The 27,876-nt window shown below is 42.5% G+C and overlaps 2 protein-coding genes across 7 annotated transcripts in view; one reads left to right on the forward strand and one right to left on the reverse strand.

Annotated features, from left to right (window-relative positions):
• The window catches only part of mcf2a (MCF.2 cell line derived transforming sequence a), a 111,871-nt gene extending 109,646 nt beyond the window's left edge, over positions 1–2,225 (forward strand). For all 6 annotated transcript variants that reach the window (XM_069893538.1, XM_069893540.1, XM_069893539.1 and 3 more), the window contains one exon: positions 621–2,225. In XM_069893538.1, the coding sequence (XP_069749639.1) occupies positions 621–664 (44 nt within the window). In that variant the 3' untranslated portion in view covers positions 665–2,225. The remainder of the gene's footprint in view (positions 1–620) is intronic.
• Positions 2,226–10,668: 8,443 nt separating this feature from the next.
• LOC138740628 (coagulation factor IX-like) lies at positions 10,669–27,594 on the reverse strand. Its single transcript, XM_069893544.1, has 9 exons — positions 27,506–27,594; positions 27,319–27,393; positions 25,008–25,168; positions 23,458–23,482; positions 17,101–17,214; positions 16,796–16,930; positions 14,760–15,019; positions 12,908–13,028; positions 10,669–11,459 (listed from the first exon to the last, which is right to left on the reverse strand). The coding sequence occupies exons 2-9, from the start codon at positions 27,383–27,385 to the stop codon at positions 10,912–10,914; spliced, it is 1,431 nt and encodes a 476-aa protein (XP_069749645.1). The 5' UTR covers positions 27,386–27,393; positions 27,506–27,594; the 3' UTR covers positions 10,669–10,911.
• Between the last annotated feature and the right edge of the window lie 282 nt (positions 27,595–27,876).

A 27,876-nucleotide genomic window follows, 5' to 3' on the forward strand; every position in this document is an offset into this window, starting at 1 on the left:
TGGCCTCCACAACCACCTGTGGCAACAAATCCCTCCACATCTCTGTTCTAAGCAGGTGCCCTTCAATCCTGAAGTTGTCCCCTTTTGTTCTCAACCCTTCCACCATGGGAAACAACCTTTTTACATCTACTCTGTCCATGCCTTTCAACATCTGAAGCATTTCAATGGGATCATTCTCCCAAATTCCAGCGAGTTCAAGCTAAGAGCCATCAAATGCTCTTCACTAAAGCAAGGCCTTCTGTAAACCAAAAATTTGCAGCCAGGGATTTAATCCTTTAATCTGTCAAGATGAACCTCCCCCAATCATCAACTCTTTCCTCAAAGCTGGTCAAATTCAAGGGAGTGGGAGGTGGGCAGGCTGTTATCCCAATCAATTTGTGCACAGAGATCCTCCAAAAGGCCATCTGTTACTCAATCTCATGTGACACTTGTTTCTATCTCTGTGGTTTTAATTGGACCTATTAACCCCATTGGAAAAGGTCTGAAGGCTGAGTTAAAAGGTGAAGGAAATGTGACCTGCGCATAAGTGATTGTCTGTCATATACAAGGCAGATGTTCTTGAGATCTTCTTGTGGTCTGCAGTTTCATTGTGACAATTCATTCCTCTTCTTGTCTTTCAGGATTGGATATCCACAAGATTAAAAAAGTCAGCTCCTCACTTTGACCTGGCTGATCCTGAAGACCTGGTCCTGATCTTTTGGGCATCTTACCAAGCTCCTGCTCCTCACTCTCCTCCCCTTCACTCCATTTAAAATTGGGGGAGCTCTCTAAGCTGAATGTTGGTCCCCCTCCTCTGCTGGGGACCATTGCTTACCATCTCATGATCCAGGCGAGAGGGATGGTACTTTTTAGGGCAGTTGCGTGAATGCACCCAGAGAGGAGTTGACGGCAGGAAGCACACAGGGATCGGAACCTCTTCCGAGCCTGAAGCAAAGAAGCATTTTTCCCAGCCAGCCAGATGCTTCAATCTCTCGGCTGAATCATTGAGTTCCCAGGTTGAAGGTTTGTGACATTTGGAAACCATCTGCCTCCTCTGAATATTCTGTGTGTGGATGCCAGAACATTCTGAAGAACTAATGTTTACATAATGCACATTTTTAATGTTAGTTTACCATGGAGAACATCTTTCATACAATGTTTTCATTGACATGTTGATATTGTTGACAATCATTGCTGATATTTATATGTAAGTATAGATGTCACAATGCTTCTTATGGAAGTGTTTAGTAGTTGGTATGTTTTCATACTTTATTTGTGTCCATCGAGAAATGTGGGAGGATGCTGTGCTTCCCATGACACCTCACCCTGGCAGCTGATGCTGCTGAGGCTGTGGTCTGTGGCCACATTCACAGGCAGGGTGGATCCTCTAAAAGCTCCAGTCCTTTTCTTCCTATTATTGTGTCCCAGTCCCCGCTTTCTGAGACCATCAGTCAAGCAGATTCGGATCAAAGGCCAGGATCACAAAAGCTCGCAGGAGTGGAGAGCGTGGCTCCCACCCTTCCCTCACTCTCTGTTTGTTTTCATGACCTGAATCTGTAAATGTTCATGCCTCACTTTCTACACCAGGTTGTAGTGCTTGAATGTTGTCAACTTTTACAGCCCTTTCCTTCGTCAAGACCAGAGAATCTGGCACAGGGCTTTGTTCTGAGCTGTGTGTATCCGTGTGGTGTGTCAGAGCTGGCACCTGATTCCAAAATTTAGCTCCATTAACCTCAGAGGCCCATTGGGCATGTGGTAATATAATGTGTGTTTAGAGCAAAGGGACAGTGCAAAATTCTACCCCTGCTCTTATTTCTTCCCCCTCCCCTTTTCTCTCCTTACCCCTCCATCTCTGCCCCCTCCCTTTCTCTATCCATGGTCACCTTGCTGAAACATATCGGAAACTGCCGATGGTGCTAAACCTAAACATCACATCATGGGTTTGCATTTGGTTTTCGGCTTCCTCGGGGCTGCCCCTGTTTCATCCCCATCAACCCTACGCCCAGAATGTTGAATCAATCCCTTTGATGGTGTTTGTCAGTAACGCTGTCTGGCACACGCCCTCCCATGAGAATGAAGTCACCTCCCACACCAGGAAGAAAGGCAGTTCCCTGAGTAGATTGGCAACTCTAGTGAAATCCAGCATTGCTGCCGAGCAGGACGGAGTGAGACCATTTGCTTTACTTCACACCGAATGACCTTTTAGGACATGCAAGTGTAAATAAAACAGAGCTGTTGTTAGCGTCTATTCCGTTTCAATCATAACAGCTCTTTATTCAGTGTTTAATACAGAGGACAACCAGATTACAACCTCAAACGTTTGAGGGTCCCTATAATATTCCCTCAGCCCATCACTTCACATGTGAAATGGGCCATACCTTACCCTTTGCAGTATGATTCTATTTGCATTGACCATTCTGTTTATTGTTTGATGCTGCTCCTTCTGACCACTGTACTCTCAGAGATACTTTCAACTTGAAGGTGAGGCTCCCCCTTTTCTCATCTTATATTTCTTTATTTCCAAGAGGTGAGGTGAGCATCTGTTGCTCTATCCCTCGCCATTCCTTTTGCATCATGTCAGAGAATTTCGTTCAGAGACTGGAGTCACCTCTAAACCAAACTGGGCAACTTTCATTCCCTAGAAGAGGTTGGTGAACTTGTTGGGTTTCTACAGCAATTTGGCAGCTTTACCACCACTCACTGAGACCAGCATTTCCTCTCCAGACATTTTAAAGTGAATTCTAATTCTCAGAGTGCCAAGTTAAATCTTGTTCTTAGGTATATAAGTTTATACCTCTGGATAATTAAACCAGCCAACATCCTGGATCATGGGTAGGTAGCTCTTTTAAACTAAATTCAAATTCTCGAGTTGACACTTTCTGTATCAAGGTGGGGTGATCAGTTTCACTAAAGCTGATGGAAGGAACACCTCCTTGCTGAATTTGAGACCTCCACTCCCAACCTGTGGCCTGCTCCTACTGCCAATCATTTTCTTCACGACTTGATCATTTTAGTTCTTAAAAATGTTCAGGCGACTCTGCAGTGTGCCCGTCTGCTCTACATCAGGGTATAGGTCCTTCGACGTTTGGTCAGTCAGTGTTGGTACACACAAGGTTGGAGGCACTGAGTCAGCACTCCGTCCACCTATACAAAGAAGAGATCTCACTGATGGTGGGTCCATGGATTGGAATCGTCACCATTCCCACTCTCTTCTGCAGATGGTCCATGCGATGTTTTACTCTGCCCTTCACCTTGATCAGATAACTAGTTTGACGAATTACACAGGTTTGTGAATGGGTCATGAGGTGAGCCAGATGGTTTATTGAGTGGTAGGCAGATGGCTCTTTGAGCTGCCAGGCCTTATTCATGGAAAGAAAACTCACCGTGCAAGAACTTTCAGGGCATTATATTCACAGTTGACCAATGACTTCAGTCTTCCTGCTGTCCCCTTGAGCTCAGAGCATGTTCCTGCTATTACCAGCTGACCATGTGAGAGCCAGACCACTGCACTGGCACATTGTCCCAGACCATTGCTGTGTCAGATCAGTCTGGACAACAAACATTTCCAATGCATGAAGCAACTGATATTTATCAAGATAATGTTTTAGGTGCAAGAATCAATTGCTGCATACTTAAAATAAGTTCATTCTCTTTGTCACTTAATCCACATGCAGGTGAATATAGCCCCTTTAATGAACAGGCAAAGTCTGTAGATAGTAGAAAATAAAACTTAACCATTCCTCAAATAAAACTTTGATTTGTTTTTTTTTTAAACACTTCAATTTCTAGTTTGTCTGTTCTTGTTAACGTGCTAAAGGACAATATTCCTTTCCAGCCAGAACAATTACTCTGCTTCTGTCCTTGGCCTGCAGGCAGAATGAACAGGAAGATACACCACTGTTATCTGAGCCTTCCCATCCAACGCCTTGGCCTCCTGCACCCAAAACCCCAACAACAGCCAATCAGAAATGCGGTGGAAATGAGTGTTCTGTCAGGGCAGGAGGCCATTCAGCCCCTCATCTCTGTTCTGACCTTTATCTCAGCATATCCTTGTACAAACCTCCTTGATCTATTAGTTTGCCTTGGGTATACCCAGCAAAGGAGCTTCTGCATCCCTCTTGACAAGGGAATTCCAAAGATTCATTACCTCTGTCCCAAATGACTGACCCTTTATTTTGAGTCTAGTACCCTGATCTAAGACACTGTGCCAGAGGCAGCAATAATCCTATCTACATGGTTAAGCACCTGAAGAATTCAGATTAGCCTTAAAATTATATCTATCATCTACAAAGCATGTCAGCAGGATGATGGAATGCTCAACATTTGCTGGATCAGTGCATCTCCAATAAGTACTCAATAACATGAAAGGTCAAAGCAACTAGTTGATTGACACTTATACCTGTCATCATTCACTCATTCCTTAGCTGTGCTCAATGGTTCATGTGATGCCATCTATAAATGTGCTGCAGTTGTTACACCGACCATACCTCCATCTCAAGAAGGGCAAAAGCATCAGGTGCATGCGAGCATCACGACCCCCCCCATCCCCCCCAACAGGTTCCCCTCCAAATCGCACACCACCGTGATCTAGAAATATCTGGCAGTTTCTTCGTTGTCACTAGGTCGAAACCCTTGAACTCACTTCCCTGCAGCACTATGGGAGCGGGAGCTCCTTCACCAGCAGGAGTACAGGAGTTCGAGAAGGCAGCTTCCCTCCACCCCACCCCCCCACCCCTCCCATGGATAATGAGGGATGAGCACTAAATCTCACCAGTGATGCCCAGGTCCCAGAATGGAATTCAAAGGTAAAGTGACCTATTTCAATTTAGGCATACAGCATGGTAACAGGCCCTTTGGGCCCACAAGCCCATGCCACCCAATTACAATTAACTATAACCCCATACGTTTTTTGAAGGGTGGGAGGAAACCAGAGCACCCAAAGGAACCCATGCAGACACAGGGAGAATGTTGCTTTCACCACTAACTGTGTCGCCCACTCCCTGTCAGCCTGGTGAGAGGCCCCTTCACAGGACAGAGTTCATCTTCAACCCTAGCATCACACTTGGAACCATAGAACACCGCAGCCCTGAAAGTCACTTCAGTCCGTATTGTCCATGCCAAACTATTTATTACCCCTCTCAGTCCAGCTCCATGACTGAAACAAGTAAGGTAAACAGGAGGGTGTCCCTTCAGAATGTTGAGTTGCTGTGGATCTCACCTTGAACCTGAAGCCCTTCCAAATCTATTTGAAGGTCATGTGGAGATGATTTATGGAATCTTCCTGTGCTCATTAGAGGAAGAGGGTGCAGTTGGAATAACACTTGGTGCAATAAAGTCCGTGGTCTGGACTTGTGGCACATAATGGATATAAATGAAGGTTTGACAGAATGCATAGCTTTGGTAAGCTGGGAGGCTTTGATAATGGAAGGAATATAGAAGAGTTTTGTTTTTGTCAAAATCATACTATAAATATCTATTACATCCTATTTTATCCTGTTTGCTTTGTGCAGACTCAGGAAACTGAGTTCCTTGGAGTTCTGCTTTGCGGTGTTCAGACCTGTGGGAAACTGGATGGGTTGTTTACAAGTTCATGGTAAATGGTGAGACTTGCAGATCTCTGAGAGAACCAAGAGGTGATGTTTGCAATCGAATTTAAGCAGCATTTTAAAGACAAACCAGGGAAACACTCAGCAAGATAGGGAGCATCCATGAGAGAGGGAAATAGGCCAGCTCCTCCCTGTCAGAACTTTATGACAATTGGTTGTGATGTTTTTATGGGACCACATAACCAGTCAAGGATTTCATCCCTACCAAAAAAAATGTTAACTGGGTGCTGTGAGGGACAGTTCCTTCCTTGAGGCACTTAGTGGGTTGAGCAGCATCTGTGGGAGATAAAAGAATGGTTAGCGTTTCAGGTCAGAAACCTTCATCAAGCAGGAAGATGTGTGAAGGTGAGGCAGCCTGCTATGAACAGTGGTTAGACTTAGAGATGGTCATTGGGGAGGTAGTAGTGGACACAGAGTTGGAAGACTGGAATTGGTTAGGGTCTTCCTACCAGGTCTCTCGCAAATAATGAGCAGGAATTGATTTTACCGTTCTGATAGTTGTATCCATCCACTTTTTGCAACAGACCCCTCTACAACAAGGTGGCAGGATCAATCCTTCAGGTGGAAAGGCCTTGGTGTGTCAGAAGGTGAGTCAATCACCAGAGGAGACCCAATCTCCGCGCTGCAGTATTATGTGGCTGGTGTGGTTGAGCTTTTGTTCCTTGGTGAAGATTGAGGTGAAACCCTTGGGTAGCACCTGGCTGCAGGAGCCAAGTTCCCTTCAGGTCTCAGAGTGGCCACCTTCTCCTCTTGCAGCATTTTGCACAGCATGCACCCAGAATACTGGGTTTCCTTTTATGCATCTCTTAATATTTGCTAACACTTGGCTCCCTAATTTCTTGTGAATCTGTGGTATTTTCTGCCCAAGGATGCAGTGTATTTAAGATACGAATGGATGGCTTTTTAAAGAACAGGGGATTTATGTGTTATGGGGGTCCATGGCCAGGCCAGGCCAGCCATGATCTTGTTAAATGGTCGAGTAGGCTCTACATGCCAGATGGTTGACTGCTGGTTCATTTCCCTCTGAGCTTCCTGCCGTCAGCCCACTTCAGCCTCTGTTAACCTGGGACCTGTCCAATGCTCCTTTGATCTGCGTTTCCTCTCTAACCTTTTGATTATTTGTTGATCTCCATTTGTTTTGTTGCTTCCATCCTTCAGTGTATCGAAAATCAATTTAGTTTACATCTATTCCTGCTCACCAAACTCTTTGATCATTAGTAACAGTGTCTACATTTATACTGAACATCATCCATCAAATTCTGGCCCCTCACCAGCAGTCTCAGTACAGTCACTCTGCTTTGTGCCTTCCTGCTCCTGATGTGAAATCCATTTACTCTAAACAACAGCTCCCCGGCTGTTGTGTGTGGAGGAAATGTGGCCTCCCTGCCTATCAGGAATGTGCGTATTGCAGGTGGTCACATTGTCATCCCTATGTGAAACTTATTCAGAAGTCTCATCATCTGTCAATCAAGGTTGGACTCCGACCAACCATTATTTAACAGCATAACTAATTTAAATCACCTTGGGTCATTATTGGCTAGAAGTACAGATTAGCACTGTATACAACACCAATGTACAGCACATTATTTCTCTCTTGTCTCATGGTCTAAGCCCCGGATATCGCTTCATGCCAGGTCGCTACTGTGGTCGTCGCTAGAAGTGTCACAGGTAAGATGTGCACTACACTGAAGCTGAACCGTATAATTGTGATAGATCAATACTTGCAGAGAGCTGCACCCCCGTTGGTATAGGGAACTAGGTGTGTGTGTAAGAGCCCGGGTTTGTAGTGTGTGAGCACAAGCAGGAACAGCATCCTTGTGTTGGGCAACAGCCAAGGAAAACAGGGCAGCCCAGGTACACCCTGGATGTATGTCTGCCGCCTGCCCCCGCCTCACCATGGGAGAGCACGGAGATGGCCATCTCGGCGTTGTACTTAGGGAGTGCCCAAGTGTGAGGCCAAGGGACAGGATGCACAAGCCAAGTGAGGGCTCTGGCACCTGATGGATGACCTTCCACTGCCTACTCACAGACTTTGATAGTAACAGTGTTCACATTTGCCAGCCAAGCCGGAGAAACCAGGCATGTGAGTCGGTGACCAGACAAATTTATTTTTCTTCCCTCTCCTCTGACACTAAGGAGCCGCTCCCACAGCACCCTGCTCCATTGGAAACATAGCAACCCTGTTTGGTCAGGGGTGGGGATGGGGGGGTGGGGCGTGGGAAGCTGGTGAGGCATTGTCATTGAATTTGATTATGTGCCTGGTCCAGCATGCAGAAGCCACTTGATTGGTATCTTTTTCTTTTTTTTATAGTTATAACGTATATCGAGTTATTGATTATCTTCCAAGTGATTGCAGAGTAATGTGACCAAGGGGTGGAATGTTGTGTGTGGAGGAAATGTGGCCTCCCTCTCTGTCTGGAACATGTGTATTGCGAGTGGTCACGTGCCCTCCCTGTCTGAAACGTATTTGGAAGTCACATCACCTGTCAGTCAAGGATGGACTCTGCCCATTAGTGCTCAACTTGCCATTGGCGAATGTGGATCACTATCTTGGGTTCCATGGAAGTAATGGGTAGTAATAACTGTTCTTAAATTACTTTTTGCCTGTGTCTTTAAACCTCTATCTCTGCGACGGCAGCAAACAGTTGCCTCGACCTTAACAAATCAAAATGGCGTCTTGAGACCTGACATGAGCAGCACAGACGTCAGTGTAGACGTCGGGCCTCAGGATGCCATTTTCTACCAATTAGACTCTGATTTCTTTTGGCATGAGGCTGGCCACAATTTTAAAATTTAAACTGAAAGATAATTCACATGTGCAGAACTGTATTAAGAACCATGGAGGAAACAAATGATTTCAACATGGAGAATGGTGAGTTCATTTACTTTTTTACTCTTTGCTTTGGCTTGGCTTCGCAGGCGAAGATTTATGGAGGGGTAAATGTCCACGTCAGCTGCAGGCTCGTTTGTGGCTGACAAGACCGATGCGGGACAGGCAGACACGGTTGCAGGGGAAAATTGGTTGGTTGGGGTCAGGTGTTGGGTCTTTCCTCCTTTGTCTTTTGTCAGTGAGGTGGGCTCTGCAATCTTCTTCAAAGGAGGTTGCTGCCCGCCGAACTGTGAGGCGCCAAGATGCACAGTTTGAGGCGATATCAGCCCACTGGTGGCGGTCAATGTGGCAGGCACCAAGAGATTTCTTTAGGCAGTATTTGTACCTCTTCTTTGGTGCACCTCTGTCATGGTGGCCAGTGGAGAGCTCGCCATATAACACGATCTTGGGAAGGCGATGGTCCTCCATTCTGAAGACGTGACCTACCCAGCGCAGTTGGATATTCAGCAGCGTGGATTCGATGCTGTCGGCCTCTGCCATCTCGAGTACTTCGATGTTAGAGATGAGGTCGCTCCAATGAATGTTGAGGATGGAGCGGAGACAACGCTGGTGGAAGCGTTCTAGGAGCCGTAGGTGATGTCGGTAGAGGACCCATGATTCGGAGCCGAACAGGAGTGTGGGTATGACAATGGCTCTGTATACACTAATCTTTGTGAGGTTTTTCAGTTGGTTGTTTTTCCAGACTCTTTTGTGTAGTCTTCCAAAGGCACTATTTGCCTTGGCGAGTCTGTTGTCTATCTCGTTGTTGATCCTTGCATCCGATGAAATGGTGCAGCCGAGATAGGCAAACTGGTTGACCGTTTTGAGTTTTGTGTGCCCGATGGAGATGTGGGAGGGCTGGTAGTCATGGTGGGGAGCTGGCTGATGGAGGACCTCAGTTTTCTTCAGGCTGACTTCCAGGCCAAACACTTTGGCAGTTTCCGCAAAGCAGGACGTCAAGCGCTGAAGAGCTGGCTCTGAATGGGCAACTAAAGCGGCATCGTCTGCAAAGAGTAGTTCACAGACAAGTTGCTCTTGTGTCTTGGTGTGAGCTTGCAGGCGCCTCAGATTGAAGAGACTGCCATCCGTCCGGTACCGGATGTAAACAGCGTCTTCATTGTTGAGGTCTTTCATGGCTTGGTTCAGCATCATGCTGAAGAAGATTGAAAAGAGGGTTGGTGCGAGAACGCAGCCTTGCTTCACGCCATTGTTAATGGAGATACAGCAATGAGCTCTCTGAACCCTTCTCCATTAACTTTCTTACTATGCTTGTGTATATAGCAGGTCTTTTAAACTGTAATTGATGATTAGGGTTCTGCAATTTCCAAGTGCTCCCCAAAAGGGTTCCCTGAGCTAAAATGTTTGGGAAACCCTGACCTAGGGTCATTACTGGCTAGAAGCACAGATTAGCACTGTATAAAACATTGATGCATAGCACATTCTTTCTCTCTGCCTCGTGATCCAAGCTGTGGACATCGCTGGGTAAGGTGTGCACTCCACTGAAGTTGAGCCGTAATTTTGGTTTATAGATCAATACTTACAGAGAGCTTCACCCTCTTTGGTACAGTGAGTGTGTAAACATCCCTGTTTGTAGTGTGTGTACTCAAATGTGTGAGCTTGTCACATATAGATTCACTATCGTCAGAGTCCAACCTAGGTCCGAGGTGAATGGCTATGCCATTGATTAAATGAAATAGTAATCGAGTACTGTTTAATGTTCTCCCCTGTTTGTTTCCCATGAGTGATTGTAACACGTGTCCAGGCTCATCGCTATGAACCCATCGAACATGATACTCTTCCCAACTCAACATTGGCCTGCCATCATTTCCCAATGAATCACATCAATATTTACAGTTTTTCTAATGCCCACACTTAACCTCCCCATCTCATTCTCCCCCACCACCTCCCACTAATTTAGACACTGGGGCAATCACACACGTGTTTGAGATGTGGGAAGAACCCCATACAGTCATGGGCACAGGGAGAGAGGGTGCAAACTCCTCACAAACAGCACCAGAGGTTGGGATCAAACCCAGGTCCCTGGAACAGAGAGGCAGCAGCATCTCCCACTACGCAAATGTGCATTTTAAAGTCTCCCAATACATAGGATTCAACATGGAAAAGGGGGTTTTTCGTTTAAGTCCTAAAATCAGAGGTCAGGTGGGGGTCCTGCCTGCAGTGAAACTGCAGAATCCTTAAACAGGAGAATCCAGATCATAGGGACAGAGATTTATTTTAATATCAATACAAGAGTTTGGGCATAGGTTGATACAATCCAAATAGGTCGAACACCAAAGACTGATTAGTCATAAGTATCTCCGAAGACTATTCATATTATTTTATGTGAAGCTACAGAATTAGCATTTTCTGGCCACGTGAAAATCAGCCATCTTCCAGCGGTGAGAACTGCTGACTACAAATGGCAGGCAAATGTTACTCGCAACTTCTTCCTGCAAATCAGATCCCTGTTTGTCTTTTGACCCAGGCATAATACCTGGAAACCCTTGTGTAGAAGCCATATCTCCCCGCTACTGCACAGCCATCTCCCCAGCTGACGATCCCTGTTAAAAACCAGGTGTTCTTATATTTGGTGACATGAGGACCCCCACTATCTCCATGACAAGCATCTTTGCTTCCGTCTGGGTGGCCAGCACAGAACATGTTCCCGGTGACGCTATACTTGCTGGATTCCTTGCAGGTACTGCGTTCGACATACGGGATGCTGATCCTCAGGAGAACCTGGGGTGTGACCCCCAATGTGCTTAGCTTGCCCCAGCCACTGACCATCCCGTAAGGTTGTGTCATCAACACATTCTCCGCAAAGTGTTTTTCTGGGAGACAAATGGGGATGATAAAGGGGGTGAACTGGATGGGAGTCTTCAAATGGATTAGAGCAATGTCGTGATCATATCGGCTTCGATTGGGGTTATAACTGGGGTACAAGATCACCTTCTCCACATCATGGTACTTCTCCGTGTGTTCAGATTTGCGGATGTTATGCTCCCCTGTTGCAAAACAACAAGAGTCAGAATAGAAAGGTCACTGAAAAGAGACAGACAGAGAGAGAAACAAAGACAGAAAAGGGAGAGCAGAGAGCAAACTTTTAAATTTAACTTGTACATGTCTACCTGGGCAAGTCCTGCTTCTTGTATTTGCCTCACATCCCTCTAAACTACTCCTATTTGTGTACCTCTCCAGAGGACTTTGAAATATTGTCATTGTCCATATACCCACCAATCTCTGTGTGAAGAAGGTGCCCCTTGGGTCCATTTTACTCCTATCATGTTAAATATATGCTCTTCAGTTTTAGATTCCCCTCTTCTGGGAAAAAGACCTCAATCTTTATGTGTACCCTTCATGAATGATAAACTTCTGTAAGGTCTGCTCCAGGGAGAACAGACCCAGCTTAAACAGCCTCTCCTTACCTGACATCTTTCCTATCGCTGGTTAATCAGGATTGAGGGGGTTGCTGCGATGGAGACGTATGGTAGTGAGTGGACACTGGATGGGCTGGGGTTGTTTGGAAGCAAGGAGATAGAAGGATGAATTAGTTCTGGGTGGACATGAAGGAAGCACAGATTTAAGTAAATGACTAAAATCTGAGAGCAAATGAGGAAAGAGTTGTTTTCTGCCCAGCAGTGGAGGGGAGATTGAAACTCATCACTGAAAGAAGGATGGAGTTTAGAAGGGCATCATAGAATCATGGAACATTATGAAAAGGGTAGATTAGACAGAGGCAGAAAAGATGTTTCCATTGGCAGGTAAGACTAGATCTGGGAGACACATCCTCAAGATTCAGGGGAGCAGATACAAGATGAGGAACTGCTTCACTGTGGAATTCTCTGCCTAATGAAGCACTGATACGACACCAGGGATCGCAGGATACACTGCAGCACGTAGAAGGGCCTCGGGTGCTAAAGGCTTCTTGATCGTGTCGGAGGTGTGGATCTGGACCTTGGGTAGCTGATGGATCAAACAGGAGGCTGTGGGAGTGCTGAAGGTGAATCCATGGACTCTGAAGGGATTCCCTTTTGCTTCTCCTCTCTTACTGTAAGGGGTGCCGGGTGGCACTAATGGCGACTTTATCTGCCTTACGGTAGGCAGAAAACAATTTCATGTTCTGGGCTATTTCTTGACAATAAAGGAACCTTGCCCCTAAATCTTATGGTCTTATTGCAATTTCTTCCTGGGGAATAAACAGGAAAAAGTGTGCAACTGGCAAGAGTTCTCACACAGAACAGTCACTCCACCACCTGACAGTTTGACAAGATACACCGAATCTGGCCTCACATTGCCTGAGAATATCCTATGCATTTAGACAGATCCTGGTGAGCACTAGAATGGGGACAGAGTAAACATTCCAAGGAATTTCAAACATTTAACTCCTGGTTCCAGGAAGTCTAATGTCATAACTGCTGTAAAGAACAAGGCCAAATGGACTTAACGTACTCACCAACAACAATCTTGAATTCAATAGGGTCAATAAAGCAATGAGCTGCTGAGATGACCCAATTTTTATTCAGGATGGTTCCCCCACAGAAGGCTTCATTCTTGGCCTCATTTAGTAGCATGGCCTGAGAAAAGTGGAGATAGATTAAAACACCAGAGACTCTGCATGACTTAATATTAGGGGCAGTGGCAAGATGACTAAATTACTGTAAATATTCAAAGCCCAGAGCTAAAAGTAAGGAATCATATCCACACTCTAACATCCTGCCTCCACTGTGGAATTCAGAAGGTAAAAAAAAAACATGGCCAGGTCCATCCTCCCATCCATCAGAGACATGCAGAAGGCAGCCCAGATCACCTTTTTTCATTGCTATCTTTGGACAGAAGGTACTGAAACCTGACGTCCAGCTCTAGGTTCAAGTACAGTTTTATTTCCCTGCTCTGGTCAGACTCCTGAACCTCCCGATGCTACCCTAACCCTAAACCACCGAGGACCACCAAACGGTCTGTCTGAATCACTGAGACATCCCTTCTGACTTGCATTAACTGCAGCTCTGAATATTTATCATCTCTTTTCCTGCTCTCTTGCATGTGTGATAATTTAAATATTTTCCATTGTATTTGGTTCATCTTTTGTAGATAAGTGGCTGCAACAAGTGGGAATTTTGATGCATCTGGACATTGCATTTCTGAATATCACATTGAATATGTCCATATGGATTTGAAATTTTGTAATTTCTCATCTCTCTGGCATTCCATATACTGACCACTCAATGAAAAAGGTACCCCTTAGATCTTCAAATCTTTCCCTCTCCTTAATCTGCTTCTGGACTTCCCTCCCCTGGGAGAAAGACTAGGATGATTATCAATGCCCCTTGTGATTATATAAATCTCTAGAAGGAACCCCTCTCCTCAACTTACTTTGCTTCAAGGAAAAGAGTTCCAGCCCATCCTGTCTGGGTACTTCCAGGAAGCCTGGATGAAGGGCTGTACTTCAAGGTATTTCTCACAAGCATTATTAAACAAATCTGGAATTGTATTGTATTGTTTATTGTCATGTGATAGTGAAAAATGTTGTTTGGCATGCTATCCAAGCAAGTCAATCTCACCAATGGTAAGAGGTAGGAAGAGACAAGGATGAGGACAAGGGAGGGAATTCAAGACTGTAGGCCCAGGATAGGGAGAGGATTTCAGTGTAGGGCCAAGGATATGGAGGGTATTCAAGAGTGTGGGGTCCGGGATGGGGAGGGAATTCTGGAGTGTAGGGTCCAGATAAGGAAGGAATCCTGGAGTGAAGGGTCTGGGATTGGGAAAGAATTCTGGAACATAGGGTCTGGGATAGGGAGGGAATTCTGGAGTGTAGGGTCCAGATAAGGAAGGAATCCTGGAGTGAAGGGTCTGGGATAGGGAAAGAATTCTGGAACATAGCATCTGGGATATGGAGGGAATTTTGGAGTGTAGGGTGCACGATGGGGAGCGAATCCTGGAATGAGGTTTCAGGGTGGGGATGAAATTCTGGAGTGTGGGATCTGGGATAGGGAGGGAATTCTGCAGTGAAGGGTTCAAGATAAGGAGGGAATCTGGAGTGTAGGGTCCAGGATGGGGAGGGGATCCTGGAGTGTAAGGGTCAAGTAGCTGAAATGGTCTTTAATCCAAATAAATGATTACCACTGATTTGTGTTTGATGTTTCCCATCTGATATTTATGCTCAGTCAACCTCACTGAATTGTCTCATCTCCAGGGAGCTGGCTCTCCATAATGTTTTCCTCTACACTTCCTTCAGCAGTTTACAAGCAATGAATTGAGCTTCGGGTCGTACCCTCCATAAAACATACGTTAACATGTAAGGAGCTTACCTGCCATGGGCACTGTCCCTTCCTACACTCTTCACCACCCACAATTTTGGTGAAATCGATTGGGGATGCTTTGACGTTGCTGTAGTTATAGTTTTTTACAAGGTTACTGAAATTGTTAGCAGTTGTCTCATTCAACAAACGAGGTGTTTCTGTCACATTATTCGAAAGTAAGTTGGGTGCATCAGTACTGCTGGCTCCAAAAGTGAGATCCAGAGATCGCTCTTTATTGATGTCTGCAATCCTTCCACATGGGTGGCTCACTGCCGGACAACAGAGTCATTAATAAACACAAGAATGCTCCACTTTCTCCAAATGCCTCTGCAGGTCTATGGCATCTCGCTCTGGCTTGCATTCCCCTCCCTGTTCATCTCTCTATGCGATGGGGGTTGGGGCTTTCAGACAGTGGAATGTGAGAAGGAGGGAAGGTAATGGGTGGAACCAGATAAGGGGATGATATGGTGGGGTAGGGGGAGGGGTTAAGGGACCCAGTTTGGAGGGTGGGGGTGGGTGTGTGGATGGGAATGGGGGTGTGTTTGATGAGCAAATGGAACCATGAGGGAGGGGAAAGATTCTGGATAACAGGGGTTATAGAGCGGTGCTTGGAAAGATTCCTATCTCTACTAATCACTTCCCAGACCCTTGTCACTATCCCCACCTTCCCTCTCCCATCTTCCCATCCGTTTTTTTTAAATAGTGTATTTATCAAAATGCAAATTATTGCAATTTTTTTGAACCTATAATGCACAACAACGCTTCTGGAAAGCAATACATTTCGTGACACATATCCATGATGTCCTCCAGCAACTCTGTCTGCCCAAGATTCCGCTCCTGCCGTGTTTGTGTTTCTTTCTTGATCCACTGATCATTTGCCAGCTCCTATCTCACCTCTCCCCCTCCCCTCTTCACACCCTCAGTCCTGATGCAGGGTCTCAACTAGAAAAATCAGCCTTCCCTTCCCTCCACAGCTACTCCCTGGTCAGTTGAGATCCTTCAGCTCAGCATCAAATGAGCTGTGACAGAAAACGTTCAGTCCAACTTCCAAGTGGGCTGGACTAACAGAAAATAGATACAAATACTTCAAAAAAAAACAAGCTGACGAGATTTGGTCAATTATACAATTGGTCTTCAAACATTAAGATGGTTGGATTGATCAGTGCAGACCAGATTTTTTTCTCCTGTACAGGAGATACAAATGCCAGGAAATCTGGGAATGCATGAAAAGACATCATCTTGACTAAGGAGAAGAACTCCTGTTGATCGCTGAAGAAGGTGGGAGTTTTTGCAAATGAGTCACATGGGCTTTCTGGCAGTTGGCGAGAGAGAGGGAAAGAAAACAAGCCCTCTCAGCTAGTGTGTGTAACATTGAAAAGCAGCTGATCAGTGCTGGATGGAAACAAAGTTCCAGAGCAGTGGATGGCTGGAAGTGCTATCAGTCTGATGTTTCTCTTGGAATAAGAGGAACAGAAATGAACTCTGTGGTGGTAGCCTGAAGAAAGAGGTTACCATCTGGAGAACCCTCAAGGGGCAAGTTTAATCAGCGAGACCTTGAGGTGACTAATGGTGGTACCTCAGTTGTGGAAATCCTGGAACAACAAATCTCTCTCTGCCAACCCTACAAGAACCTTCCTGAGAGGTAATCATTGACCTTTTGAGTACCATAGCCTAGTGAACTTTATGCATGTTAAATTCTGTGCACAGCATAAGAATTGTCTGCATCCAGAAAACTTGGAAGAAGAAGTGAGAATTGAACTGTGAACCAAAGAAGTTTTCTTAAATTTACACACATCTTATATACACGTGCGCTTAGAATTAGAAGGGGGTTAATTTGGGTTAGTTAAGTATAGAGGTAAGTTAAAGTTTGATTCTGTTTTCATGTTTAAAGTTGATTAAAATAACTTTTGTTTTAAAAACTACTTGTCTTGGTGAATGTCTATTGCTGCTGGGTTTTTGGGGTCCTTTGGGCTCGTAACGCCAGGAACGCCTCCGTGCAGAGATTGCTTCTCAGTAGTGTAATGAGGCAATCACCATGCCCATACCTGCAGGAATACAGGACATCTGGTCAGCGTCGAGCTTGTAGGTTGGAGCACAGACACACCTCACTCCCTTCACTGCATCCTTCTTACAGAAATGGTGACATTTACCGTTGTCCAAATTGCATAGTTTTATAGGTTCTGTGTGAACATAAAGATATTCAGCCATTGTGGAGTTGCAAAACCATGCATTTACATTTCCAAAATTGGTCTGTGTCAGGTATTTGACATACTGTCCTGTGGTTGGAAAGCTTCAATGTAAACAAACACAAGCGTCACTGGTTTTGTGTCTTGCTGGAAGTTCTCCTTACCTATCTCACAGTTTATCCCTTGAAACCCCGGTTGACACCAGCAGGAGTAGGAGCCAATCCCATCTTTGCATTCACCTTTGTTCAGACAAGGATTGGATTCGCATTGGTTTCCATCTGAAAATGAGTCAACTAAATTTTAATCAGGTAGAAACTACTCAAGATCACCCGTTCCTTGCACCCATCGAGCTTGCAAATTTATAGTAACATCACAAAAGTTTGCAGATGACTTTAAAGTGAATGGGAAAGAAAATAGTGCAGAGGGTGTGGAGAGTGTGCAGAGAACTGGTTAAGTGAGTCAGCAAGGGTCTGGCAGATGGAGAACAATGTTGGTAAATGTGAGGTACTGCACGTTGAAAGGAAAAATAGATTAAATAATTTAAATGGTGAAATAATGCAGCATGGTGTTGTGCAGAGGGACTGGGAGTGCTTGTGCATGAATTGCAGAAGGTCAGATTGCAGGTGCAACAGGTTATCAAGAAGGAAAATGGGATGTTGGCTGTCATTGCTAGAGGGATTGAGTTCAAGAGTGGAGGTTCTACTGCAACTGTACAGGATACTGGTGAGGTTGCATCTGGAATACCGCATGTTGTTCTGGTCTCCTTACTGGAGAAAGGATATACCGGCTTTGGAGGTGGCACAGTCATGAGAGGGTTAGCCTTTGAGTAGAGAGTGAGTCACCTGGGACTGTACTCGTTGGAATTCGGTAAAATGAGAGGGGATCTTAGAAATATGTAGAATTATAGAAGGGCCAGATAAAGTAGAGATAGAAAAGTTGTTTCCACTGGTAGGGAGACTAGAAGTCCAGGACTTAATCTGAAGATTCAGGGGAGTAGACTTGGGATGCAGATGAGCAGGAACTTCTTCAGTATGTCGCAAAAGACTCTTGAAAACTTCTACAGATGTATAATGGAGAGCATTCTGACTGGTTGCATCACTGTCTGGTAGAGAGGTGCCAATACTCAGGGCAAGAAAATATTCCAGAGGGTTGTTAACTCAGCCTGCATCATCAAGGGCACCAGATTTCACTCCATCGAGGACATGTACAAGAGGTGGTGTCTTAAGAAAGCAGCTCCAAAACTAAGAGATGGAAAAGGGGGATGGAGGTGGCGAAGAGGTGGAAAAGAGGTGTATGCAAGATATAAGATGGCCATGTTGAACTATATGACTAAACATTAATGGAATACATAACCAAATTAAAAGGAAGAGGCTACTAAATTTATTGAAGAAAGAAAAAATAGATATAGCATTTGTGCAGGAAACGCATCTAACTGAAGCGGAACATAACAAACTCAAGAGAGACTGGTAGGACACGTAGCAGCAGCATCCTATAATTCAAAAGCTAGAGGTGTAGCCATACTAGTTAACAAAAATGTACCAATCAAAATAGAGGAGGAAATAATAGATACGGCAGGGAGGTATGCAATGATAAAGTGTCAGATATACTCAGAATTTTGGAATTTGCTCAACATATATGTGCCTAATGAGGAGGATCAAAAGTTTATGCAGGATTTTTTTTGAAGATTGCAGACACACAAGGAAATATATTGATTAGAGGGGTTTTTAACCTTAATTTGGACCCAATGTTGGATAAAACTGGACAAAAGACAAGTAAAAAGAATAAAGTAGCCAAATTTATGGTTAAATCAATGCAGGAAATGAAACTTATGGATATATGGAGGAGGCAACACCCAAGAGAGAAGGAATTTTCATGTTATTCGAGTAGACACAAAACTTACTCAAGGATTGATATGATTTTGTTGTCAGCCCATATTCAAGGGAGAGTTAAGAAAACTGAGTATAAAGCTAGATTACTATCTGATCATACACCCTGTTATTAATAATAGAACTGGAGGACATTCCACCAAGAACATATAGATGGAAGTTAAACTCCATGTTACTTAAATGACAGGAATTTAGGGAGTTTATTGAATGCCAAATTAAAACATATTTTGAAATAAACACAGGATCAGTGAAAGACAAATTTATATTATGAACGCAATGAAAGCCTTCATTCGAGGGCAAAGTTATGTGACTAAGATGAAAAAGGATTACAATCGGGAAAAAGCAGTTGGAAAGGGAGATAGTAAGTACAGAAAAGGAATTAGTAAAAAGGGATGATATAACGAAAAGCAGAGAATTGGCGGACAAAAAAAATTAAATACGAAACATTCAAACGTACAAAGTGGAGAAGAACATAATAAAAACAAAGTAAAAGTATTATGAACTGGGAGAAAAAAACACAAAATATTAGCCTGGCAACGTAAAACAGAACAAGCTAAAAGAACTGTATCAAGGAAAAAGGACAAACAAATTACATATAATCCAACAGAGATTAATGAAAATTTTAAGAAATTTTATGAACATTTGTATCAAACTGAGGACGAGGGGAAAGATGATAAAATAGAGGAATTTTTAGCTAAAATTGAACTGCTGTAATTGCAAGAAGAGGAACAAAACAAACTGATAAAACCATTTGAAATAGAGGAAGTACAGGATATATTAAAAAAGCTGCTGACAATAAAACACCAGGAGAGGATGGATTTCCAATAGAATTTTATAAAACATTTAAAGAGTTATTAATTCCTCCTCTCCTGGAAGTAATGAACCAGATAGAAGAGACATAAAACTTGCCAGATTCATGTAAGACAGCAATAATTACAGTAATACCAAAGACGGGGAAGGATCCACTATAAGATAATAGCAAAATTATTAGCAAACAGATTGGCTGATTGTGTACCTAAAATAGTAAAACAAGATCAAACTGGATTTATTAAGGAAAGACGAACAGCAGACAATGTCTGCAAACTTATTAATCTAATCCACGCAGTTCAAGGAAATAAGAAGCCAACAGTGGCTATTGCTCTAGACACAGATAAAGCCTTTGACACAGTAGAGTGGAATTACTTATTTAAAGTATTACAGAAGTTCAATGTACCAGAAAAATATATAAATTGGATTAAAGCATTGTAGAATGGACCATTGGCGGAGGTAACAGTAAATGGATATGTATCGAGTCACTTTAAATTAAGTAGGTCAACTAGACAGGGATGTCCACTATCCCCCTCATTGTTCGCCTTAGCAATAGAACCTTTGGCAGAACTGATAAGAATAGAAAATAAAATAAAAGGGATAAAAATAAAGGAGAAGGAGTATAAAATCAGCTTATTTGCAGATGAGATCGTAGTATACCTAATAGAACCAGAGGTATCAGTAAAAGAATTACATAAGAAATTGAAGGAATATGGAGAAATATCAGGGTACAAGATCAATGCAAATAAAAGTGAAGTGATGCCAATGAGTAACGCAGACTATACAGAATTTTAAAAAGAATCGCCATTTAAATGGCAAACACAAGAAATCCGATACCTAGGGATCAGGTTAGATAATAACTTAAGCCACTTGTACAAACTAAATTATCAGCCACTAATAAAGAAATTGCAGAAAGACTTAGAACATTGGAAAGAATTACCACTAACGTTGATAGGGAGGATAAACTGCATTAAAATGAATGTGTTCCCAAGGATACAATATTTATTTCAAACGTTACCAATTCCTTTAACAGAAAAATTCTTTAAGGAGCTAAAGAGAATAATATGGAAATTCTTGTGGGAAGGGAGGAATCCAAGGGTAGCGTTAGATAAATTAGCAGAGAGGTATAATCAAGGTGGTTTGCAGTTACCAGATTTTATAAATTATTATAGAGCTGCACAATTAAGGTATTTATCAGATTTTTACCAGACAAAGGAAAAACCAGACTGGACTAAGATAGAACTAGAAAAAATAGGGAAAAAGGTACTGGAAGATATACTTTATAAGTGGGATGAAAAGCTGGTGCAATATCAAAACTCACCAGTATTGCATATTTTACTTAATACATGGAAGAAGATCCACTTAAAAAGGAAAAAAAATGAATGATCAAATACCAAAATGACTATTGACGCAAAATCCGCTAATCCCTTTTACAATAGACAACCTTTCCTTTAGAGAATGGGAGAGAAAAGGAATGAAAAGAATAGAAAACTGCTTTTTGGGAAATAATTTATTAACATTTGAACAGTTGAAGTACAAATATGGAATAACTCAGGGTACAATGTTTGCATATCATCAAACAAGCTTATTTAAAGGATAAATTGGGAAACAGCTTGAGATTACCGGAAGGAAGCAGCTTTGAATATGTGATTACAGACGCAATGAAAATTAAAAGATTTATAACCAACATGTACATTAAGTTGCAATGATAATGAAATAAACAGAAGTGGGAAAAGGATCGAAACAAAGATAAAACATGAAGTATGGGCAAAGTTATGTTCTGGAACTATGAAGAATACAATAAACACAAGGTTACGCATGATACAGTATAATTGGTTACACAGGGTATATGTTACTCCTCAAAAATTTAAAAAATGGGATTCAACATTATCAGATGGATTTTCGCTGTAAGAAGAAAATGGGAACAACATTACATGCAACTTGGACATGTAGGAAAGTAAATACGTTATGGAAGAATTAAATCAGATACTAAATAAAATTACAAAAAAATAACATACCAAAAAGCCAGAGATATTTCCTTTAAGTAACATAAAAGGTAGAGAATTAGGCCTCAAACTGGATAAAGTGCAAAAAAAATTCATTATTATAGCCTTAGTGATAGGAAAAAAATGTAAAATATCAACTTGGAAAATGGAAGAGAGCCTGAGAGTACAGCAATGGTACATGGAAATGAATAAATGTATTCCATTGGAAAAAATAACATATAATTTAAAAAATAAAGTCACATTGTTTGAGCAAATTTGGGAACCATACATGGAACATAACAGAGAGGGCTTGCCTCGGACCTCCATCCCCTAAAATGAAAATGATAAGAAGACAAAACAACTAGATTCAGTGTGTAATAAATAGATAAGGTATTTTTTTTGTTTATTTTCCTTCATGTGAAGATATTGTTTTATGGTTTTATTGTATTGTATATGTTGAATATTTATGAGTTTTGGAGGGGGGTGGGTAGAGGGGAGGGAGGGAAAGGGGGAAAGAAAAGGGGAGAAAAGACCACTGTGTAAATTTAATGAGAAACGTTTGTACATACTTTGGTTGATATGATTCATAATGTGAAAAATAAAAAAATTATTTTAAAAAAAAGAAAGCAGCCTCTATCCTCAAGGACCCCCACCACCCAGGCCACGCCCTCTTCACTCTACTACCTCTGGGGAAAAAGGTACAGGAGCCTAAAGATGAGCACTCAGTGGCACAAGGACAGCTTCTTCCCCGCTGCCATCAGATTCCTGAATGATGAATGAACCAAAGACACTGCCTCACTTTGACTTTTTGTGCACTATTTTTATTTATTTTTTTAATAAGGTGGTTTATATCAATATTTGCACTGAATGAATGAATTTTGTGACTTGACAAAAAATTCTGATTCTCCCACAGACTGGTGAATCTGTGGAATTCTCTGCCCAAGGAAGTTGTAGGGACTGCCTCATTAAATATATTTAAGATGGAGTGAGGTAGAATTTTGCATAGTAGGGGAATGAAGGATTCTGGGTAAGAGGAACTGTGTCCACAGCCATGATCTTCTAGAATGGTGGAGCAGGTATGATGGGTCACATGACTGACTCCTGCTCCTATTTCTCATGTTCTTATCACAGGTGGGATTTACTGTGAAGACAAACCACAGGTGTATAGTGGAGAGCATTCTGACTGGTTGCATCACTGTCTGGGAGAGAGGTGCCAACACTCAGGACAAGAAAATATTCCAGCGGGTTGTTAACTCAGCCTGATGAAGAAGTGAGATTCATTGGAAGGTCCTAAGACTTCAAGTGGCATGGATCATAAATCTCAGAGTTGAGAGGATCTGGACTAGGTCTGGGCACTGAGAGGGACGAGAAGCCTTTGACATATCATTCAGCTTTCCCCATTGCTCCAGAGGTGGCAGTAAGGAGATGGAGAAACAAACCAATGAATGCAAATCTTGGAGAGAGTGCCTTGTGAAAGCAACTTATCTGATGATCTTTAAAAATTTAAATTTAGACAGAGCACGGCAACAGGTAATTTCGCCCATGAGTCCATGCCGCCCAATTTACACCCAATTAACCTACATCCCCAGTACGTTATGAACGGTGGGAGGAGACTGGAGAAAACCTCCACAGTCATGGGGAGAAAGTACGAACTTTTTACAGACAGTGTGGGACTCGAACCCCGGTCCTGATCGCTGGAGCTGGATAGGTGTTGCACTAACCACTCTGCCAATCGCGCCTGGTGTAAGATTTCTACCTCACACTAAACTATATTATGTCAAGAGAAAATGGGGAAAAACAGTCAAATGTACATTAAGAAGCTATTAAATTTAAAAAAACTTACCTGTATATTCACTCCAAAATTCAAGCTATAAAATAAAAGTTAATAAAATTATACATATATATATATAGAATCATCAAAATTTATGATTTAATAGCTCATCTGAGATTGCCCTCCAACAGTGTAGCTCTCCTTTAGACCCACACTGGGATTTCTGCTCAGAGGAAGTCATTTGGCCCATCATATCTATGCTGGTCCAAAACAAATGTTGGGAGTTGTCAGTCAGAGGCCCTGAAGGATATCACTCTCCAAGAGTTCACAATCAGAAATGATATGGATACCATTATTCTGTACCTTCTGGGATTTGCTAGCACAGCAAGCACATTTTCATTTTTCCCAAGAAATGTTTTTACCTTTCCTGAGGTCAAACCAGATCCACAAGGGAAACAGGGAAGAAACAGCAGATGGAGTTTAATCCCATTGAGTGTGTGGTGATACACTTTGGGAGGTCAAATGATAGTGTAAATATACACTGTTAGTGGCAGAACCCTGAACAGCATTAATGTCGAATGGCATCTTGAGGTGGAGACAGGAGATGGCGGGGGGGGGGGGGGTGGGGGGGCTTTATGGCAGATTTGCATTCATTGAGCACAAGAGTACGGATGTCATATTGCAGCTACGTAAACCTATTCTGGTCACCCCCGTTTCAGGAAGGATGTGAAGGATTTGGAAAGGGTACATGGAGATTAACCAGGATGCTGCTTGGTTTCGAGAATATGCGTTATGGGGAGAGGTCAGACAAACTTGGGATGATTTCTCTGGATTGTTGGAGGCTGAGGCAAGATCTGAAAGAGGTTTATAAGAACATGAGAGTGGGACAGTCAGAATCTTTTCCCCTGGGTAAAAAATGTCACACAGGAGGACATAAATGTTTGGTGAGAGAGGGAAAGCTTAAAAGAGACGTATGGGACAATTGTTTTTTTCACAGAGTGGTGGGTGCCTACATCGGGCTGCCAGGGTAGTGTTTAAGAGGCTTTTAGGTAGAGTCACAACTATACAGGGGTTGGAGGGATATGGGTCATGAGCAGGCAGAAGAGGTTGTTTAATTTGGCATCCTACATACATTGTAGGTCAAAGGGCCTGTACCTGTCCTGTGTTTTTTGATGTTCTGTGATCCATGTTCTATGATCTATAACCACAATCTAACCAGTACCAGCAGGACGATTATGAAAGTAACGGAAGGAAGCATCGGGTGTGACAAGAAAGGGGCGCCATGGAGCAATGAGGAGCTCAGGAAAGAGGTGAAGAGCACAGGAAAATAACTGGTCGCGCAAGGGTTGAAGGGGGAGAGTGGGAGCATGTGGAAGAGATGTGTTGAGGGGCACACACTGCATCACCAGGATGTAGGGAGGAGGAGACAGGAAGCCCAGGAGGGAAATCAATCTCCTGCAAACTCTCCAGTGACAGAGCCTCTTCATTTTGAATAAACCACACACACTTGCTACACCTGACTGAGTTCACTCTTCCACTTAAACACACTGCACACTGGCTTGACTGCAACTTAATTACTGAAGACATATTTGATCCTCATGGAATCAGTAAAGAAATCTTACCGTGACTTCTTTGTTTTCAAATATTTCTCGAGCTTCTTCGAAAGAACATTTTTCCTCATAGCATTCCCTCTCTACGTTCCCTGCCTTGAACTCCTCAAAAACACCATTGGCGCGTCTTTGTCTCTGTAAAACACTGTTTGCCTCATTGCTCTGAAGGAAGACTGCATGGAAAGTAAATAAAGCAAAAAAAGTAGAAGTGAATATTGACCCTTTTGTGAGTCTCAATGAATACGTCAACAGCTTGGATCATCTTCCTGGTCTTCACACAGAATATTCACTGTGGATAAACTGGCCTCAACCTGGACTGGGTTGATGGGGTCTAACACTGGAGGTGGTGGTAGACAAGAGAACTGTGGTAACCAGTAGAATGAAAAGTTACAGGTGACAGCAATATAAAAGATCATGTAAACTCGTGTCTATGAAAGAAGCAACAGATGACGAGGGGGTGGTTGGACACAGCGTCTTGGGTCAGCAAGATGATTACTGAAGCACACATGGGATTTTTGTCTTTAATAATTGTTTATGAGAGTTTATTGTCATATACATGAATACAACATACAGCTGCACCAAAATTCTTACTTGCTTCAGGCACACAGGTACGCAAGATACACCAACTACAATAGTAGGCATTAAACTATCATAATATGTTGAAACAGATTGTAAATATAAAGGATGGATAAACAAATATTCATAGTTGCAGTTAGTTTTAAAAAAAGAGCCTTTCAAAGGAGCAATAGCTTGAAAAGAAGTTGGGGGTGAGAAAAATAAGTCACAGGTTGAGCCTTCACTGGAAATTGTCCAGTTGACCAGGGATGATACGTAGGGAGCGACTTGCATTTCCATAGCACCTTTCTTTTTTCAATATTTTTATTAACATTGAAATTTACAGAGTAAGTAAGGATATATGTTAAAAGTCAAAAAGAGACATTATGCTTAAATCATATAATTTCATCCAAGGTACTCCACATTTTAATCAGATTATATTGTATTGATATTTTATTATTAAAAAAGGAAAATCCAAACCAACTACCAAAAAATGAAGCTGTTTGGCAAGGAGAGGGAAAAAAAGAATTCCCTATCAAAGTGATAAATTACCTCTTCTACCCTCATAACAAATTAAAGATTATAAAAGTAATTCAAAAGGGGTCCCCACAGCGTTTGAAATTTTGAATTCAAATCGGAAATTGAGCATCTAATCTTCTCTAAGTTTACACATGATGTCATGCAGCCATTGAGCGTGATTAGGCGGGGTAAGGTCCCTCCATCTAAGCAACACTGCCCATCCAGCCACAAGAAATATAAAAGCTAATACATGAAGCTCAGATGCTGTTAGTTATGTCACTCTCTCCAACAATTCCAAAAAAACAGTTAAGGGATTAGGTTTAAATCAACTTTAAAAAGCGGAGAGATATTTTGAAATACTTATTCTAAGCCTTGAGATGTCCCCAAGAGCAGTCACTGTGGCATAAACATAAATGATTACTAGATCATCTGATGTAATTTGAGGGACTAGGACATGGTATATTTCTGGAGAGTGTTGTAGAACAGAGAAATCTAGAGTACAGGTACACAGTTCCCTGAAAGTGGTGACGCGGGTAGGACCTCTGGGTGAAGGAGATGTTTGCCACTCTTGCCTTCCTTGGTCAGGGTATTGAATACAGGAACAAGGATCTCATGTTAGAACTGCACAGGACATTCTGTAAGACCATTGCTCTGTAAGAGCAATGCATTCATTTCTGGATACTCAGCTATAGGAAGAATGTCCTTAAGCAGCAAACGATACGGAAAAATGTTTTGGAATGTTACTGGGACTGCTAAGTTTTAATGAAGAGACTGGATAGGCTGGGACATTTCTCCCTGGAGCATAGGAGGAGGAGGTTAGGCCATTATAGAAGTACATGAAATAATTGATAAGGTAAATAGATCTTTCTACCAGGGTAGATTAGTTTGAAACTAGAGGACATAGATTTAAAGGGACATAGGTATTTATAAATTTTGAAGAGGTTTCATACCTTGAATAAGGGCTCAGGTCTGAAACGTTAGTTATATTTTACCTTCTATAGACACTGCGTGACTGCCTGAGTTCCTTCAGTATTTCTGTGGTTTTACAACAATATAGTAAACAGTCTGTAGACTTTCGTGTTTTACTCCATTTATAAACCCAAACCCTCTGGCTTAGGAGTAGGAGTGCTCGTCAATAGATTTAGAGAGGATTAATTAGGGAAATTTGGAAACGGTAATAAGACAGTGGTTTTGTGGGAACAAGTTCTGGAGTGTTTTCTATGACTTCTGAGACATGAATGTGGCTTACCTTCACAGTGAATGCGGCTGATCAATCCCAGAAGACTGGCAACTATCAACAACCCAATATCTCCCATCGTTCTGTCTACAATTTAAAAAAAAAGCATGAACTGGACAGACACAAGAAAGCTGGAGTTCAAAGATTAGCTAACACTGCAAAGTGGTTCGCTGTGTTTTATTTACTGTATTTTACGTACAGTTTACTCAGAGTCCTGGATGGAAATCAACTCTGACAGAAGAGATATATCCTCATCTGCAGCTAAAGTCAGCACACAAGCTGAAAATTAGGACTTTAAACCTTAAAATGTAAACCCCTCTCTCCTTGCACATTTCCCTCCCTGTAGGTTTGAATTATACACCAATGAAAATAACAATCCATTTTTAACCTGTATCATCTCTTTAACAAATCAACATTTGCTGGGCAGTTTTACTCATCTCTTCATTAACCGAAGTGCAAATATAGGGAAAGTTTATTGTACGTCACTAGTAATGCGAACCCTTTTAGCTGCCAGATGGCTGTTCTAGAATAAATTGTCATGTTTAGGATTTGACAGAAAATTTCAAAATT

The sequence above is a fragment of the Narcine bancroftii genome, chromosome 8 (assembly GCF_036971445.1).
Source record: "Narcine bancroftii isolate sNarBan1 chromosome 8, sNarBan1.hap1, whole genome shotgun sequence".
NCBI lineage: Eukaryota > Metazoa > Chordata > Chondrichthyes > Torpediniformes > Narcinidae > Narcine > Narcine bancroftii.